Source organism: Diplotaxodon limnothrissa, linkage group LG17 (genome assembly GCF_057381915.1).
Source record: "Diplotaxodon limnothrissa isolate DT_005_m linkage group LG17, D_limnothrissa_male_GT1.1, whole genome shotgun sequence".
Classification (NCBI taxonomy): Eukaryota; Metazoa; Chordata; class Actinopteri; order Cichliformes; family Cichlidae; genus Diplotaxodon; species Diplotaxodon limnothrissa.
The window spans coordinates 41,319,988-41,336,525 of NC_140612.1; the positions used below are offsets into that span (position 1 = coordinate 41,319,988).

General features: G+C 42.5%; 2 protein-coding genes across 3 annotated transcripts in view; both read left to right on the forward strand.

The window, feature by feature from the left end:
• Positions 1-3,301: 3,301 nt before the first annotated feature.
• Positions 3,302-4,140, forward strand: fam163ab (family with sequence similarity 163 member Ab). Its single transcript, XM_085376448.1, has 2 exons — positions 3,302-3,394; positions 3,742-4,140. The coding sequence occupies exons 1-2, from the start codon at positions 3,302-3,304 to the stop codon at positions 4,138-4,140; spliced, it is 492 nt and encodes a 163-aa protein (XP_085232574.1).
• Positions 4,141-7,632: 3,492 nt separating this feature from the next.
• rabgap1l (RAB GTPase activating protein 1-like) overlaps positions 7,633-16,538 on the forward strand; it is a 93,236-nt gene continuing 84,330 nt past the window's right edge. Inside the window, exons 1-4 of one of the 2 annotated variants that reach the window (XM_085376391.1) lie at positions 7,633-7,879; positions 13,896-14,122; positions 14,452-14,611; positions 16,200-16,404. In XM_085376391.1, the coding sequence (XP_085232517.1) occupies positions 13,985-14,122; positions 14,452-14,611; positions 16,200-16,404 (503 nt within the window). In that variant the 5' untranslated portion in view covers positions 7,633-7,879; positions 13,896-13,984. The remainder of the gene's footprint in view (positions 7,880-13,895; positions 14,123-14,451; positions 14,612-16,199; positions 16,405-16,538) is intronic. The other variant, XM_085376392.1, reaches the window with a different exon arrangement.

The window sequence follows — 16,538 nt, forward strand, 5'->3', positions numbered from 1 at the left end:
GGCCTGCTCAGAAAGCCGTTTTCCTGTAGACTGAAAAGCCTGAATTTCCTCTTTAATGTCTTTGAGGACAATAAATGCTGAGATAAAAGAACATCCACCTGTCGTCAAAACCAGCCACAACCACTGCTGTATCATATTCGTTACATGAAGTTTTGTTGTTGTCAATGTTTTTTGAGTTTGTGAGACTTCTACATCATCAGTGTGATTTTTTTTTTTAAAAATAAACTGCCCAATACATTTTAAAGATATAAATTGGAAAAGAAAAATGTCAGATATAGGAAATTAAAACTTGTAAATGCAAATAAATATTGAATTTAAAACCATTTAAAGACTGGTGGAGGTAAACGCTCCACTTTAAAAAAGTACAGCGGCCCCTCATGTATCGCGGGAGTTATGTTCTAAAAATAACCCATGATAGGTGACAGCTCTGTTTTTTTACAATGATTATAGATGTTTTAAGGCTGTCAAACCCGTCACTACACACTTTATACTCTTTTCTCAGACAGACATGAACATTTTCACACTTTATCTCGTGTTTAAACTCTCAAAGTTCAAACCTTCATAGAAAAATAAGTCCAGGATTATAGAATGAAGCCAAAGATCAAACCCTGTTTTCAGGCCAACAACACGGGAACAGAGCAGCTGCCAGAGAATTCAACATTAATGAATCATTAATGAATCAATGGTACAGAAGTAGAGGAAGCAAGAAGAATGAGTTGAGTAAAGTTTGACTTCTCTGACTGTTTTATTTTGCTTAATGCGCCTTATAATCCAAAAAATACGGTAACTTCTACCTTCCTTAAGCATGTCCAGAAGTCCAACTTTTTGTGCGATGGTTAGCATCTTCCTCTGCCTTCTGGGTGCTACTGCAGGAGCCTTTGACCGTGCAAAACGTTTCATCTGCATTGTTGTGTGTGTTGGGGAGAAAACGTACAAACATACAGTGCAGCACTAAAGAGTCACGCTGCTAGCGATGGAAGATTTATGTAAATTTGACAAGCTGAACGCATTCTGTACTGTACAGGAGACACGGCACGGAGGAGATTGCTTGACAGTGGTCTACAGCCAATCAGGACGCAAAAAAGCCTTCAAAATTACACATAAAAAAATGAGCGAAACAGCGAGGCCGTGAAAGGTGAACCGCTTCATAGCGAGGGAACGCTGTATTCTGGTTATTATTTCATGATTCAGGCTTTAAAGGGTTAAACATACCTGATTACACTTTTTTGTGCTTTTTAACCTTAATTACGACAGTAGAGAGAAACAGGGACCAGGATAGCTCAGTAGGTAAAGTGGTTGCCCCGTGATTGGAAGGTCGGGGGGGTTTGAACCCACTGAACGGATACTTGAGGTACCCTGAGCAAGGTACTGTCCCCACACGCTGCTCCCCGGGCGCTGCACTGGTGGCTGCCCACTGCTTCACTGGGTGAATGGGTTAAATGCAGAGGAGTAATTTCCCTACAGGGACTAACACATACTCGTTGTTGTTGTTGTTATTATTGTTATTATTATTAGGAACACTGAGACCAGGGTGAAGACACGACCTAAATGATCTTCAGATCTGAGTCTCTGCATTAGTCTTCTGGCATATGCAGCATGTGATGCAAAAACAAGTCTGATGAATGAGACACCAGTGAGCTAACTGTTATCTGCACCTCTGTTAAAGTGCACTGAGAAGAATGATTTGTCATATTACATTTACAGGAAAAACAAACACATAAATCCACTCGCATGTCAAACAGCAGAATTGTCAGGAGTAATTCTGGGTGTCATGCACGAGCGTAGCACGAGTAGCATATCTGTATTCTTTTTAAATTCATTAAAGCATTCCTGTCTCTCCCTTCACCAACATCTCCTGCCTCCACCCGTCTCACAGGATGGACATGTTTTTATCAGCAGGCATAGATTTTACTTCACCTGGACCTGCCTCAGGCTGCAGACCCAAACCCCGACCAGTCGAGGCCATCGCTGCTAAATCACTTTTACTGCTGCTATCCCATAATGCTGTGTGTGTGTGTGTGTGTGTGTGTGTGTGTGTGTGTGTGTGTGTGTGTGTGTGTGTGTGTGTGTGTGGATAACAGAGAAGATGTGTGTGACGATTTAGACTTTGATGTGTACAAACATCAGTGCTCTTCTCATTTTTTGTCTCTCTGGCTGTTTAGAGTGAAACTGAACTATTGATCGGTAGAAGGTAAAAAGGGGGACACAGTTATGATGCGATCATATGTATTTGAGTTTATTGAACCGTTTTTATCTGGTGAAGTAGTCAACAAATAATCTTTGTTGTTTGCAGGAGTATTTGCCACTTTACATTATTTGCTGTTATTCTTGTTAATATTTGTGTTTTTTCTGATAGAACAATGAAGTTTTCTTATCTTCTTTTCTGCTTTGTTTTCTCTTCTTCTTCTTCTTCTTCTTCTTCTTCTTCTTCTTCTTCACTCGTAGTGACTGTAGTCATTCCTTCAGGCCTGTTAATTGTAACAAGCCACTGTCCCCTGTGAGAGCTTTATTGTACTCTTGGTACCATCTTGTGGAAGAAAACAGTTACTACAATTAACATTTCTGTCTCTGTCTCCTCAGAGATACAGCAGGCCTGTGAGATAAAGTGAGCCCTCACCTTTGACCTGATTTTAACCATTTCAAACACTCTTCTGATGTAAGTTTGATCTGTCTGTCTCACCGTCCGTCCGTCCGTCTGTCTCATATTATTATTATTTGTCTCCTTTCAGGTGTTAAGCAGCTTTGCTGAACGTGAGTATATCAACACTTGTACGTGTGATTGTAATATCACGTTTGCCACAATGCAAATAATTTTATGTTGTTGACATAAAATTCTCCCACTCTGTCTCAGCTAATTGGATCAGTGCATTTGGCGTTGAGTTTCTGCACAAAGTTACACAAAGTTATGTCAAAGTTGCTTCGATTTTAATACTTGCACAAAGTAAAATAATCATTTTAGCTTCAAAACACTGGACTTTGTTGATGAATATGCTAATTTTAGGACTTCATTTCTATACGTCTGTGCACGTTATTGTTTACTTGTAGTTGTAAATATCCTAATTTAAAGTTGTATGTTCATACTTTGAGTAAATAAATTGATTTAAAGGTGAACACTTGAATTACAGACGTAGAGAATCCACAAATGTGTCGTTGCCCAACGAATGATAGACCTCACTGTTTATTATACTGTTGGAAGAGGTTGAGCAGCCTTGCATGACTTCACGCTTCATATCGGGTCAGCAGTGAGAAAGCTCTTTCTAAATGCATTTCCTGTCTCAGAGTTTGATGGAGAGCTGGTCGGATGACAGCTGGAACTGTTGTCATAACCGGAGGAATACTGGCCACAGTGATACTTCTGTGTATCATAGCCGTGCTGTGTTATTGTAGACTCCAGGTATGTTTATACTACTTTACTATACTGTATAGTTCATCCTATCTGCTTCTCAGTGGAGCTGCTTTCTTTTAGAAATATAGAAATTAGCCCCAATATCTTTATAAAAGGACACAAAAAAGGACTCGGAAGATGAGGCATTCATTTGTCTTTGAAAAATAGGATTTTTGGACTCTGTAACAGACGCAGTGTTGTCGAGCCACACTATAGATTGAATCCACACAGGAAACAGTTGAAGTTGTACTGAAAGGAAATTATTACTGGGAGCATCCCGGTGGCTTCTTCAGTGTATGTTTATTTGTCAGAAAACCTGAGTTTAGCCACAGCAACGCCTTCTTCTCTCTCTGCAGTACTACTGCTGCAAGAAGAATGGGTCTGACAGCGCCTCCATCTCTCAGCAACACTTTGCCTGCAACGCCTGCAGTGTCTCAGGCCTGGACGGACCCATCGTCACCCCGCTGTCCCTGTCGCCACCGGTGCCGCCCAAATCCTACAAACCCACCAAAACCACCAGGGGGCGACGCAGCTACTGTCCCACCTGCTCACCCTACGACTCGCCCTTTTACATCCGCACTACAGATGAAATGCGCAACGGTGGCGAGCGCATCACCTACATGCCCACGCACTATGACAACCAGGCGCTGTCGATGCCGTTGCCCGCAGTCCGAGGCTCCCTGCTGAGGGAGACGCAGCGAGGTTGGCCTCCTGAATTCTACACCAACACCCGCGCCATCAGCACCGAAGTGTGACCACCCCCTCCTCTCTAACGAAAAAAGAAGAAGAAAAAAAGAAAATTCCTCCTTGACCTTTGACCTTTACACACACAGATTCCCCTGTGTTCCCTTACACACACCAGCACCACCACTAACACAACCACTAAACAAAAACAAAGGCTGGCTGTTTGTGGAGATTCCTTTATCCCGTTTGTTCGCTGAGAAGATGAAACTGACTATAAAGAGTTCCTTCCTTTATACTCTTAAATTGTACATTTTCATGCTCACTCAGAAAGTAATAATTCTGCGATTCACAGTAGATTAAAGTCCCTAAACCCTGAATTAAGGGTGTGGCTAAACGCTTACACACTCCTTCACTGTCGACTGTTTCCGTGTCTTTACCGACCGAGGGCTATTATGGATAAGTTGTGGGATAATTTTTTTCATGCTACATATCTTCCCAGTGACTGCCATGAAGTAATATAAAGAGGTAAGTAGCAAGTATGAAGCAATTTTATCACAATTGCAAGAAACGATGCCCCGTGTAGTCCTGGGAGGCGTTCAGGTAACGTTGAGGAGGCTGGACGACTGGAGATTTCTCTATGCAAACTACCGCAGCTCTTCATCTCCTTTCAGCGAGTTTCATGTCATCGGTGATATTGTGAAGGGGGTAATATTGGGATTGCTGTGCCCAGCAGTGAGGTGTGATGCTGAGGCACGTGTAGATAGACACGCTGTGAGCATTTAGAAACGGCGGCAGCATTAAAGCTCGAGCTTCCCCTCTGATGTGGAAACCTGTGAACGAACAAAGGATGCCTGAGCCCCCCGAATGCAGCAGTGGGACACGTGAAATGGACTGAATGAAATTCTCTTTACTGACAGAAATGCAAAAAGTTTGAAATGTAAATAGTAACCAGAAAACGTTGGTGACAGAGGGGGAGCAATGCACGCTGGGTGTTTAAAGAGGGATTTACTGATTCGTGCTGTTTTGTCTACGCACTCTTCCTGCTCTCAGAATGATGCAAATATCCACATTCATTGACATTCATGTTGTTTTTCCCCTGTGTGGTGAGAAGGTGTGCGTACGTCCTTTCACAGTGCTCCTTTTCTACATGATGCTGTGTTGCTTGCGATAATATTTGCTGTTGTTGTTTTGATATCTGTGTGTACAGCAGGGGTCGGAGGCCTGAATAAGCAGAGCAAGAAACCTGTGTGGGGTGAGAATGTTGGAGAGATCCAAGTATTTAGGAACAAAATCAGATGCACTTTTCTAACCTCTCCTCCAGCCGTGCATAATCAGACTTTATTACCAGCTTCTTAATTACTTTTTCATAATTAAATCAATTTTAACTGCAGTGCCATTATTATGCTGTGCATATTCAACCTTCTGAAAGAATTGGTTTTCTCCAGATTAACTAACACGAGCAAATAAAGAACTAACAGCATATGTACAGAGGTTTCAGTCGGTGGAATGAGCTGAACGACGTGGACATGTCGCTGCCGCTACGATAGTTTTATTGTCATTATTCAATTATTTAGACATTGTATTACCTGCTATCTATTTTACTCTTTACTTAACCAGTAATCTTTGAAAAATATTAAAGAAAATGATTTTTAGAGATGTGGTTAAAACACAAATGAATACAAAAACGGTGTTATTTAATGGTGTTAACTTTTGACAAATAAAAGATTTGTAACTGCTTAAATGGACTTTTTGTGTGGTTATTCACACACACACACACACACACACACACACACACACACACACACACACACACACTATTAGTTAGTTACTGAATACACATCTAAACTGTGCTACATTTGCACATCTTGCTTGTCTTTGTCATGTCTCGTCTATAATATCCTGCCAATAATTTGAACCTGGTTTTCAAAACCACTGCGCACTTTGTCTCTGTCCTGTCTTTGTTTATCGTACAGTTAATATTGTATAGTTATCATTATAGTATTGTACAGTTAGTCATTAGTACCTTTTATCCCTTACTTTACCAACATTCAGCACGTTATTTATTTGTATTTTCTAGTTTTATATCTCTTGGGGATATATTATTATATACTTATAAATGCACCATGGGGGGCTTAGGGTGAAGCAGAATTTCAGTACTCTGTATACTGTCCATACTGCTGTATTGACAATAAAGCTCTTGAATCTTAAATATATATACAAAAGTTTCTTTTCATATAAGGCAGGGGTGTGGCCTGTATATTGACGTGAAGAAATCTAATGCAAGTGCCTTTTTTTTTGTTAGGGAGGATTTGTTGGTTGTTGAGTGCGAAGTGCTGCCACGTGTGAAAGAGAGGACCGATGAATCTATGAACACTACATTTTGGGAAATATTTGTGGCTGTTTTCTTGTTTGTTTTGTATCACTTGGACACTAAAGTGACCCTCCAATGAGACGGATGTGCCAGCAGCTCATTTAAGTCTGAGACTCTGATAAAGGAGACAGACTTTCTTGTAATTTTTAAAAAATATTTTTCTTTGGACACTGGCTGCTTTTTCACGAAGTTATTGTAGCTGACCACAGGACTCAGGGGAAGAACCAGGGTTGTATCTACACAGAACAGACGACTTGGCAAAGAGTTTTGTTCACATTTCTTTAGTTGAATCTACAAAAGCTACAGCAGATGAGCAGTATCCAAAAGTCACGTCAAGTCAATAGCAAACAATCCTGAGAAGACCTGACACAGGACCTTAAAGATGCATCTGGCCCTTCAGTCGATCCATCTGTTCACTGAAGCCTCGATGGAAACGGTCTCAGTGGAAGGGCGACAGTCAAGAAGCTGTTTTTAGGAAGGGAAAGAGTGAGGAAAGGTTGAGATATACCAAATTACACAAGAGCTGGACTGTAAATCACTCAGCACAACAGGTCTTATGGAGCGATGGATTCAACTTTGACATTTTTGGTTCTAAATACTTGTTGTCAGTATATCTGGAGATCAGGAGAGGAGAGAGGTACAACAGTGAGTGCCTACAGCCATCTGTAAAACATGCTGGACGCTCTACATCTCAGCCAGTTATGTTCACATCTTTTTAAAAAAATGATGGAATTATGGACTCGGAAAAGTTACCATGCAGCATTTTCTGAGAAGCATCTGATTGGCAGCAGTTTCATTTTGGGTCATGACTATGATCCCAAACACACTGAATGCAGTGAAAACATACCTGGATACAAAAACATAGAGCCTATAGACCTCAACGGGATTGAAACGCTTTTATGTGTAAACTTTGTTTTTACCTTAGCTTATTGTATTTCTGTGTATTATTGCATGTTTTTAGTCAATCGCTGCTTAAAAAAAATCATATATTTATTCATGCATGCTCAGCTCAGAATCAGTCGAAGGTTTAAGGGCAGAAAAGAAAATGAAGCTTTCAGTAACGTTTTTAATCATGAGCCGCTCTGACCACATGAAGTTTGACCCCCGGGTAATCATTGTCATGAGGCACACAACCACTACAAGATAAAGTCATCAGTTTGCAGAACAAAGTCTTTATTTAGTCTCAGTTTCAGTCAATTGTAACCACGTGTTTAACAAAAACAAAAGTTTGCTTTTATTTTTTGTAATATGGCAATTTTACACGAACGAAGGACGTATAAATATATACAGTTTACTACAGCCAGACTATAGGAGCACGGCGCATGCGTGAGATAACGCTAAAATTCCAAACCGGAAAGCGAGTGATTCCCGAGTGATTCATCTCAAACACACACGATCTTCGTTGCAACTCCAGCAGGCAACTCTGAGGCTCAAAACAAGTAAGTTGACAGCTCTCTTATCAACACTTGTGATCATCGCACTGTCACGTTTACCTTCACAAACTACACGAATGGCGCTTTCCTTCTCCCCCCCCCTCATTTTCCCTCCGAGTAGTGGTCTGAGTGTGTTGGACTTCGAGCTGGTTAGCGTTAGCCAAACTTAGCTTTAGCTGTTATATGTAGCCTGTCACGTACAGGTACTGCAATGTAAACCCTGCCTTCACCTTTTTGACAACTGGCTACTTGTCTCGAGTTGTGCTGGTGACAAGTTTGTGTTCGTGTCAGCGTGGTGTTAGTGGCTCTGTGGATAAGTTAGCCCGCCTGTCGTTTGCGCTCAGTTAGCTAGTGAAGGAAATCTGTTCGCTTTACAAATGTGTGTTTGACAGCAGCTGAGATGCGTTTCTGGCGTAATGCCATGTCGATGTCGTTCAGCTGTCGTTAAACTGCTGTTTGAAGAAGAAAGCTGCCAAGTATGGCGAGCTAGCCTGCGGTGGTGGTGATACGGGCCTGTAGTCATCATCGGTGAGAGGAGCAGTAACAGTTTACTGCAGTAATTAACGAGAGAATTTCCCCTTAACACGGGAGAAAACATTTCTGAGTGTCAAACCACAAACACTGCCAGGTGAAGGCGGTGCAAAGATCTCCGAGCCAACACCTGAACGTGTCTTATTCAGAAAGCTTTAGCTAAGTGTTCAAACTAATGTGTCTGTACTTGGTCCCAGCTGCTGTTCCCCTGTCTGTGTATCAGCTCCAGGATGACATCATCAGTACAGGAGACGTGCAGGACTTTATCCACAAACCGCAGCTGGATGTGTGAGATGGCGCTAGGGGTTTAAAAGATGTAAATGATAAGGGTTTGCTCTGTGAGAGAACACGGGGAGGAGGTGCGATGATACTGCTGTTTTCTAGTTGGCAACATGAGAGGAATATCATGTTTCGTGGCCAGCTGGAGAGGAAAACAAGTGAAGTGGTGTGTCAGTGTTTTCTGATTAAAGGCAGCACGGTAGCATGGGGGTCAGCCTCACAGCAGAGCCAGGTTCTAACCCTGGTGCCTTTCTGTGTACACTTTGCATGATCTCCCTGTGTCTGCACGGGGTCTGTCCCCGGGTACTCTGGCTTCCTCTAGGGCTGCCACAAACGATTATTTTGATAGTCGACTAGTCACCGATTATTTTTGCGATTAGTCGACTAATCAGATCATCATCCATTAGACGTAAAACTACAGCTTATTGCACCAGCAGCATCTGCTTTTATATAACTATCATTAGCTTACAGCTTTAAGTGTGTAAGGTCTGTGCTAACTAAAAATAAAGACAAGATGATAGTTTATTAAATTTTAATGAAATTTGCAGATTGTTTCGGTGAAGTTTAATAAACTCCTTGCTATCTAAAATATAACAGGACACTGGAGTATATTCTCCAGCATCTCACACTTCTGATAATCAGCTGTCTGCTTGACGTTTATTCAGCTGTGTAAAAACTATAACTTTAATCTCAGACAAACAGATTTACTCAGGAACAAATAAAATACTAAAAAAAAAAAGCCAAACAATAACATTTTAAGTTATCTAAGTGACTCATATATATTTAACCTGAGTAGCGAAAGACGGCGGTGGGTTTGAAAACGATTTGCGGGGAGTCCGGTGTTCTCACGGCGCTAGTGAGCCTAGCCCCCGGCTAGCTAACGAGCCTAGCCCCCGGCTAGCTAACGAGCTAGTGGGTAACAGACATCTCCGAAAACGTCGGAGCGCTTTTGAAAATATGCGGTGTCCTGGTAAACTGAGCAGATATTTGAGGTTTACACAGCTACATTCTCACCTGAAAATATGTTAAACGTTTATTTTGTGACCCAGAAAGAATAATAAGAGTAATATTAAAACTAACTAGCTGCCGCCATTGTTGGAAACTGAGCTGGGCTGCGCTATGAATTCTGGGACACAGCTGCTGCTTCTTCTTCTTCTTCTTCGGGGTTTAACGGTAGCTGACATCCTTGTACATGCAATGCTGCCATCTTCTGTTCAGTCCGTTATTACACTCTTAAATCCTGCCACTTATTCCTCTTACAAAGCTTCAAACGACGCGTCGACTATTAAATCAGTCGTCGACGATTTTGATAGTCGACGTAATCGTGACTAGTCGACAAATCGTGGCAGCCCTAGCTTCCTCCCACAGTCCAAGGACAGGGACTCGGTGGGGTTCGGTTGATTGGTGATTCTAAATGTGAGTGCAGCTGGTCGTCTGCCTCTCAGTCCTGCGACACACTGGTGACCTGTCCAGTGTGGACCCCGTCTTTATGCTCCATCCTCCCCAACAACCCTGAATTGGATAAGCAGAAGAGAACGGATGATTAAGGAAAGAGCCGGGCTCTTTACTACAAAGGACATCTAATGCCTTTGTTTGTAATTCTTTGCAGATTCACCAGTGAACTCGTGGGTGCTGCTGTGTGAAGCAGCTGATTATCACGTCCTGATATGCATTTTTATTTTCTGTTGTTTTTAGCTAGATCCACGTGTCTCCTGGGACTGGACTTGGCTTCATCATTGTTATTGTGATACAAACGTCCGTTTTTCATGTGTTCCTGTAAAAAGCGTTGTTTCCTCAAATACAACGTTATTGTCCCGTCGTCCGAGTCAATAAAGCCGCTTTTACTGAGTACCGGGGAACTGCACATAGTTCCTCAGATTCAGAGTAATTCCCAGTTGGAGTTAACAAAATATTTTGGGGTTTTTATTTGCCACGTGGGATGTGTGGAGTCATCAGATGGGAGTCTTTATGGGGAAAAGACTTAACTAGGACAACCTGTAACAGAATCTTTTTGGACGTACAGGCACACACGTATAACGTGATAACTGTCAGATTAATCAGTGATAAAAAGATTGTAAAATTTTATTGACATGGAGAAAAACGGGTAGTATTTAACAACAATCAAGCTTCTGTATGCTTTAACTGGCGTAGGCTGTTAAAGCATACAGTAAACTGGAATAAACAAGTGACAGGCTGGGCTTTGTCCCTGGCTTCAAACCAAGGGTGTTTCTTTGGCTTACTTTAAAAAGTGTTTTAACACAGCGGCCCTGAAAGCTAACCAGTATAACTGGACCAATTGGCCCTTTAGATTGACTAAAAAGCTCTTGATGTGCTGCTGTGATGTACAGTGTTCAGCACATGTTGTCTCAAAGGTACACTGAAGTGTGAAACCCTGAACGTCCTGCTGGTTGAGGTAATTTTGAAAGTGCTATAAACAAAAACGTACAAGTTGCATGAAAATAACTGTGGTGTCAGACCTAACGGGAAGTGATTCAGTGTCAGGTGTCAGGTGTCACTTTCACCAGCAAACTCCAGAGCTCTTTAACTTAATTTTGTCTGTGTGGAGATGTCTCAGTCATGTTCAGATGTCAGACCTGGCTCTGGTTACTTGTATCAATGAAATCAATCAGCTTGCCCTGCTGGCCTTACAGGAACATGGATACAGGGAAATGAACTATTTGTCAGTGTGAATGCCACACCCAAATCCTAGAAAGAGACCACCTGGTCAGACACGAGACACCTGTCCAACACGTACCCAGTTAGCAGTTTTTATATGCTTGATTATAACACAGGTGCACTGGCTGAAATGTAGATGCAGGCAAATGACTGCACGTAAAGGAAACACGGCTTATCTGCTCTTAAAATAGTAACCCTAACCTAACCCTTTCAATGTATTATGTTTTGTACCAGGTTAACAGGTTTGCTGTGGTGCAATGGCAGGTTTATTCAGCGCGCTGATGGCACTTAATCTTTCTGTCAATGACAGGAGGCAAAGGAGCAGACGGCAGGTTGGCCACGTCGTCTAAAACACAATAAGTTATGCGATGGAGACATGTTGCAATGATAGCTGCAGCTAAAGATGCCAAAACACATGGAAGAGCTGGGATTAGACGAAGCCAATCCTCAAATGAAGTGTCACGAGTGTTTGTGTCCACCATCCTCCAGGACGTGGGGTCAGGTCACACGCTGTAGATAAAAATGTTGTATCTGCGATAGAGCAGCAGGGTCCTCACTCACCCTTACAGACATATTGTGGCTGGTGAGCCCAGCTCATGTGGGCGCAGTCTGTCCAACCCACTGGCAACTCACAGTTTCCATGCAGGCAGTTGTTGGTATCATCCGGGACAGTGCTGAACAGGCTGGTAATGACTGGGTGCAGATTTCTGGAAGGGATGTTTCAGCCCGAGCAGAAACGGCACAATGTGTAGGAAGTAAGGTTTGAAATGACCAACTGGCTTACTGATCTAAAGTTAGATCATGATTGATAAATTAGTCAGCAGTCATAAGCTTTTTTTTTTTTAACCTCAGAAGCTTCTTAAATGTTTGGTTTTATTTATGAAAGATTTTGTTGACAAATACAGGAGAGTCTGTGCTGCTTTGTCTATACCCGACTGTTTGTGTGGAGCATGCAGACTTGTACTTGCACAGTGATGATTAATAGTGTGTGATTCAGCATGAGTAAGTCCGACACAAGCAAAGGAGGCTTTTGCTATAAATGACAAACTTTCTCAGTGCTGTCTGTGTTTCACTGGTTCTTCTCACTGCAGCTACTTCCGTAAGCCAGTCGATGGGAGTGTCGTCTGTGCTTTGTGTAACTGAATAAGTCTGAATGGAGCACATGACCCTGTTGCTTTTCTAGTGCTTGCTTGTGTCTGTGTGCACATGCATGTATGAATATAATTTGCCTGGGTTAGCGTGAATGAGTGCCTTCTGTCTGCATGTAATCGTTTCACTCTGTGTGAATGAATAACCTCTTTCATTACTATGACGATGTGCATTTGCCAATTTGAAGGCTTGGGTCCACCCTGCACCTCGCCCCCGAGCCCCACAGTGTCATCATAAATGCAGCAAAACCCCGCTAGATACAATAGATTTAAACGATGCATTGGTGTTGGGTTTGCCTAAGGTGACGTCTAACTTTATGAAGTTTAAAATGATACAGAAAAACACATGCAGGTTACAATTATACAAAACAGAGAAAAGTTTCAGTTGCATATTTAAACTAATTAATTTTATGCTGTTTAGCTGCAGATAATAGAGCAAATGGTTCACTGATTCCCAAAATAGTTTCCTTTTTGGGAGTCAAGTGTGACCGGCTGTTTTTCAGCTCGGCCTGACTGCTAATGAAGGTGTTACCTTTTATGTAAACAGTTGCACAAGCGTAATTGTGCGCTGAAGAATGCGAGTGTGTTATCTGCGCTTGCATATAACCGCATATCAACGAGCTCTGCATGTGGCATGCTCCTTTGTGTTGTTCAACAACTCCCAGGGTGTGACATGCAGGGCTGGCACAGAGGTCCAGACTGTGTTTGTGGGTGCTTGTGGTTAACACACGTGTCCACAAATGCAAAGTAAAAAGGGCATTGGATAGAAACGAATGCTAGCCTAACAAGAAGTAATCACCAGCCAGAGTAATCTGTTGTTTAGCTAGCAGGAAAAACTCAATTGTGCTGAATCACAGCCCATGAAGTTTGCTCCATAAAAGGGTGTGAGGGAAGTAGTTTAGAGATGACTGTCAATATTTCTTTGGTTATGACAGAGTAGTAGTGCAGCAGAAAGAAAGAAAGGGGCTGAATGATAAAGATGCCCGAGTTCAGCATGTTTGTCTTAAACATGTGGACATTAAGGAAAGCCCAACGAGCCCGTTCAGCTGCCAGCCTGGCCCGTCAGCGACGCTCTCAGTGGCACATGAGAGATTTAAGAGATTTTAATCACACCCCAAGGGCATGCAAACAATCTTAGGAATTTAGCAACTGCAGATCTGAGGTTAAGTTTACAGATTTTCCAAACTACTAGGCAAGGATTAAGTCAAAGATGATAAGGTGCCTGGATTAGGGTCTTGAAACTTTATGTCTTGGGTTGCAAAACTGTGGTTTCGTGTTGCCTTGTGTGTTTAAATGCATCGCAGGCTTTCAAAATCTAAATGCTGTTTACCAAACTGTAAGAAGAGCAGCTGAATGGTCTTGTGTTGCTCTGTTCGTTGTGTATGCAGGATACCTTCCTTTGGAGCTGGGTACACAGGAGGGAAGGGGAGAGCTTCACCCTGTTCTCCCTGGCCAGCCCTCAGGAAAGCGGCTAGCCATGGATGACAACTCCTCACTGGGCAAAGTCAGCAGCTCCACTGAGTCCGTGGCCACCGTCACTAGTGAGGAGTTTGTTCTGGTGCAGTCCAGCTCTGCAGGCTCACCGCAGGGCTCCGAGGGAAAACCAAGACTCAAGGTCGGAACCGCATATGGATGCAATTTCATATTTAACCGATTTCTTTTTTTGGCTGCCTGGAAGCTGAGCACATTTGAGCATCATTGTCCTTCTGGTTTTACAAATCCGCTTTTTGCTGTGCCTGGGTTATCACCAGTTTGATTAGTTTTATCCCCACTCATCGGGACTGTTTATACCTGCATTTGTATGTAATTCTGTGGATGTCAGCTGATTAAATCCGTTAAAGACAGACCTCTTTGTTTGGTTTGTCACCTTTGCTCCACCCCGTTTTCATCTCTCCTTGTTCCTCTTTAAACTTTCACATTCTGTGTTGCTTCTTTCTCACTAAGATGTCTTGGAATGGGAGTGAACAGCTGGAAAAAGCTATGGAGGAGGTGTTGGATGATGATGATGAAGTGAAGGTGGAGAAGAGCAATGTGGAAAAGATGGAGAAGCACAAGGAACCAGAGAGCCGAGTCCTACAGACCCAGCCTGCAGGTACACATTCAGGTCTGTTTTTTCCATTCTCCCAGTCGCAAAGCATTGATATCAAGTTAAGTGTATAATATACTGTAACACTGATACTTGGACATTTCCAGTATTCTCCTGAAAGGTAACTTGTTTAATCAAAACGTACCAATGTCATTGTTACTGGATGGATGGTGTATACGGTCGTCATGTTCTGTAAAGCTTATCTTTATAACGTCGTGGGACAGTGATTATTATTTATTGCAGTGATGTGAACACACTCAGTGTTTGTTCGCTGTAAACGCTGCAGAACAAAAGAAGTAATGTTTCCACATTCTTGCTTTGAAAACATTAATTTGTGTGCTGCACACACACAGGTGTGTGTATTCATAGCTGCCTACCCTAACCATCAAACATGACTGCCTAACCTAACTGTAACCCTGACACAAAAAACACATTTTGAGTCTGAAAAATGTCTTCAAACTTGTGTTAGCAGAATTTTGTCCCCATAAGGGCTGTCGGCCCCACGAGCATGGTAAACCTCCAATTGTTGGTCCCCACAAAGATATGTAAACACACACATCCAGTTTTAATGATATCAGATTAGCAAGGCTGCTATCTGAACTCTGATGTTGCTTTAACCATGTGTGCATTAGCAAGGACATTTTGCTTTGTACATGGAGGAAAGAAAAACTTTCGTTAGTAAAGAAATGAATATTTATTAACCTTAAATATGCTCTCTTAAGGAGAGGTCAATGAGTACAGAAGTAAATCAAAGCAGAGATATCGACTTAGGTGACGTTTTATATATTTAGAAAGCTAAAATTATTATTATAAATATATATTTTGAACTTTCGGATGTTGCCACTTCTGAGACTTTGACCCTTGATACTGATACTTTGGTTCAACAAACACTCTGAAGCAGTGTTTACACTTCCAGCCATTAGCTGACAAAGGTCCTTGTTGGAACACAACGTCAGGCTGGTTTTTAACCTGCCAGCTCCGTGGTGAAAAGCTCACGGGACGGCAGTGATGTTTAAAGTGTGCAGATTATAGTGCAGAACATTCACGACTGCTGGGTTCCTCGTTCCCTTGGCTAAACCACACGGGATTATTTCCATGCTTTGGCATGTCTTGATGTTTTGGCAGCCAGTGAGTGCAGGGACCAACCGATGGGCCACATTAAACATCTTCACTGACACCCACCTTACACGTACAAAACAATATTCAGTCCCATAAATCCATACTTTGTTCTTATTGTTTCGTTCATTTTCCAAGCTGCCAGTGATTCTGAAGCAGTGTTGCTGCACAGCTGCAGAGGGAGCGAAGAGGAATTGGTTTGCATGATGTAGCATAAGAGCCACTCAGCAGTGGAAGTCCAGCTGCAGCTTGCATTGTTCTGCTTCCTGTTTGCAGAGTTTCAAAGTTCCGGGTTAAGTCCTTTTAGAGAAGAACCCCCCCCACCCCACAACTTCCTGTATCACTCTTCCTCACCTTCTTTTCATCTTTACTTCTTCTCAGTGTTTTTGTGGTTTCCTCTCTGCTATTTTTACATGCTAGTGAAACAGCTGTTATACTGACACGGGTCAACAGAAAAATAAACACCAAAAACCTTCATGTCCGTTCACAGAAGCATGTCCACCACCACAAAGCCCAACAGTCCTGGAGGAGGACAGTGTGCAGTTCAACAAGCTGTCCTACCTGGGTTGCACCTGGGTCAAAGCCCCTCGTAATGAGGCGGAGGCACAGAGGGCCATGGCCACCCTGCGAGCTGAAAGCGCCATCCCCATCCCCATCACGCTGCATGTCCCCTGTGGTCCTGAGGGCTCTGTCAGGTCAGCCAGACTGTACAGATAAGTGAGATGAAGTGAAACGTAGACCTAGTGATGAAACTCGTTAGAGGACGCTCCTGTTTATGTACATCACAGATGAATACATTTATAAGTCTGTGCTTTTACACTGAAAGTCT

Excerpts from the sequence above, each read along its gene's own strand:
- fam163ab (XM_085376448.1), top strand. The coding sequence starts at position 3,302 with ATGACAGCTGGAACTGTTGTCATAACCGGAGGAATACTGGCCACAGTG. Across the intron at positions 3,395-3,741 it reads TGTGTTATTGTAGACTCCAG|TACTACTGCTGCAAGAAGAA; the intron begins GTATGTTTATAC and ends CTCTCTCTGCAG.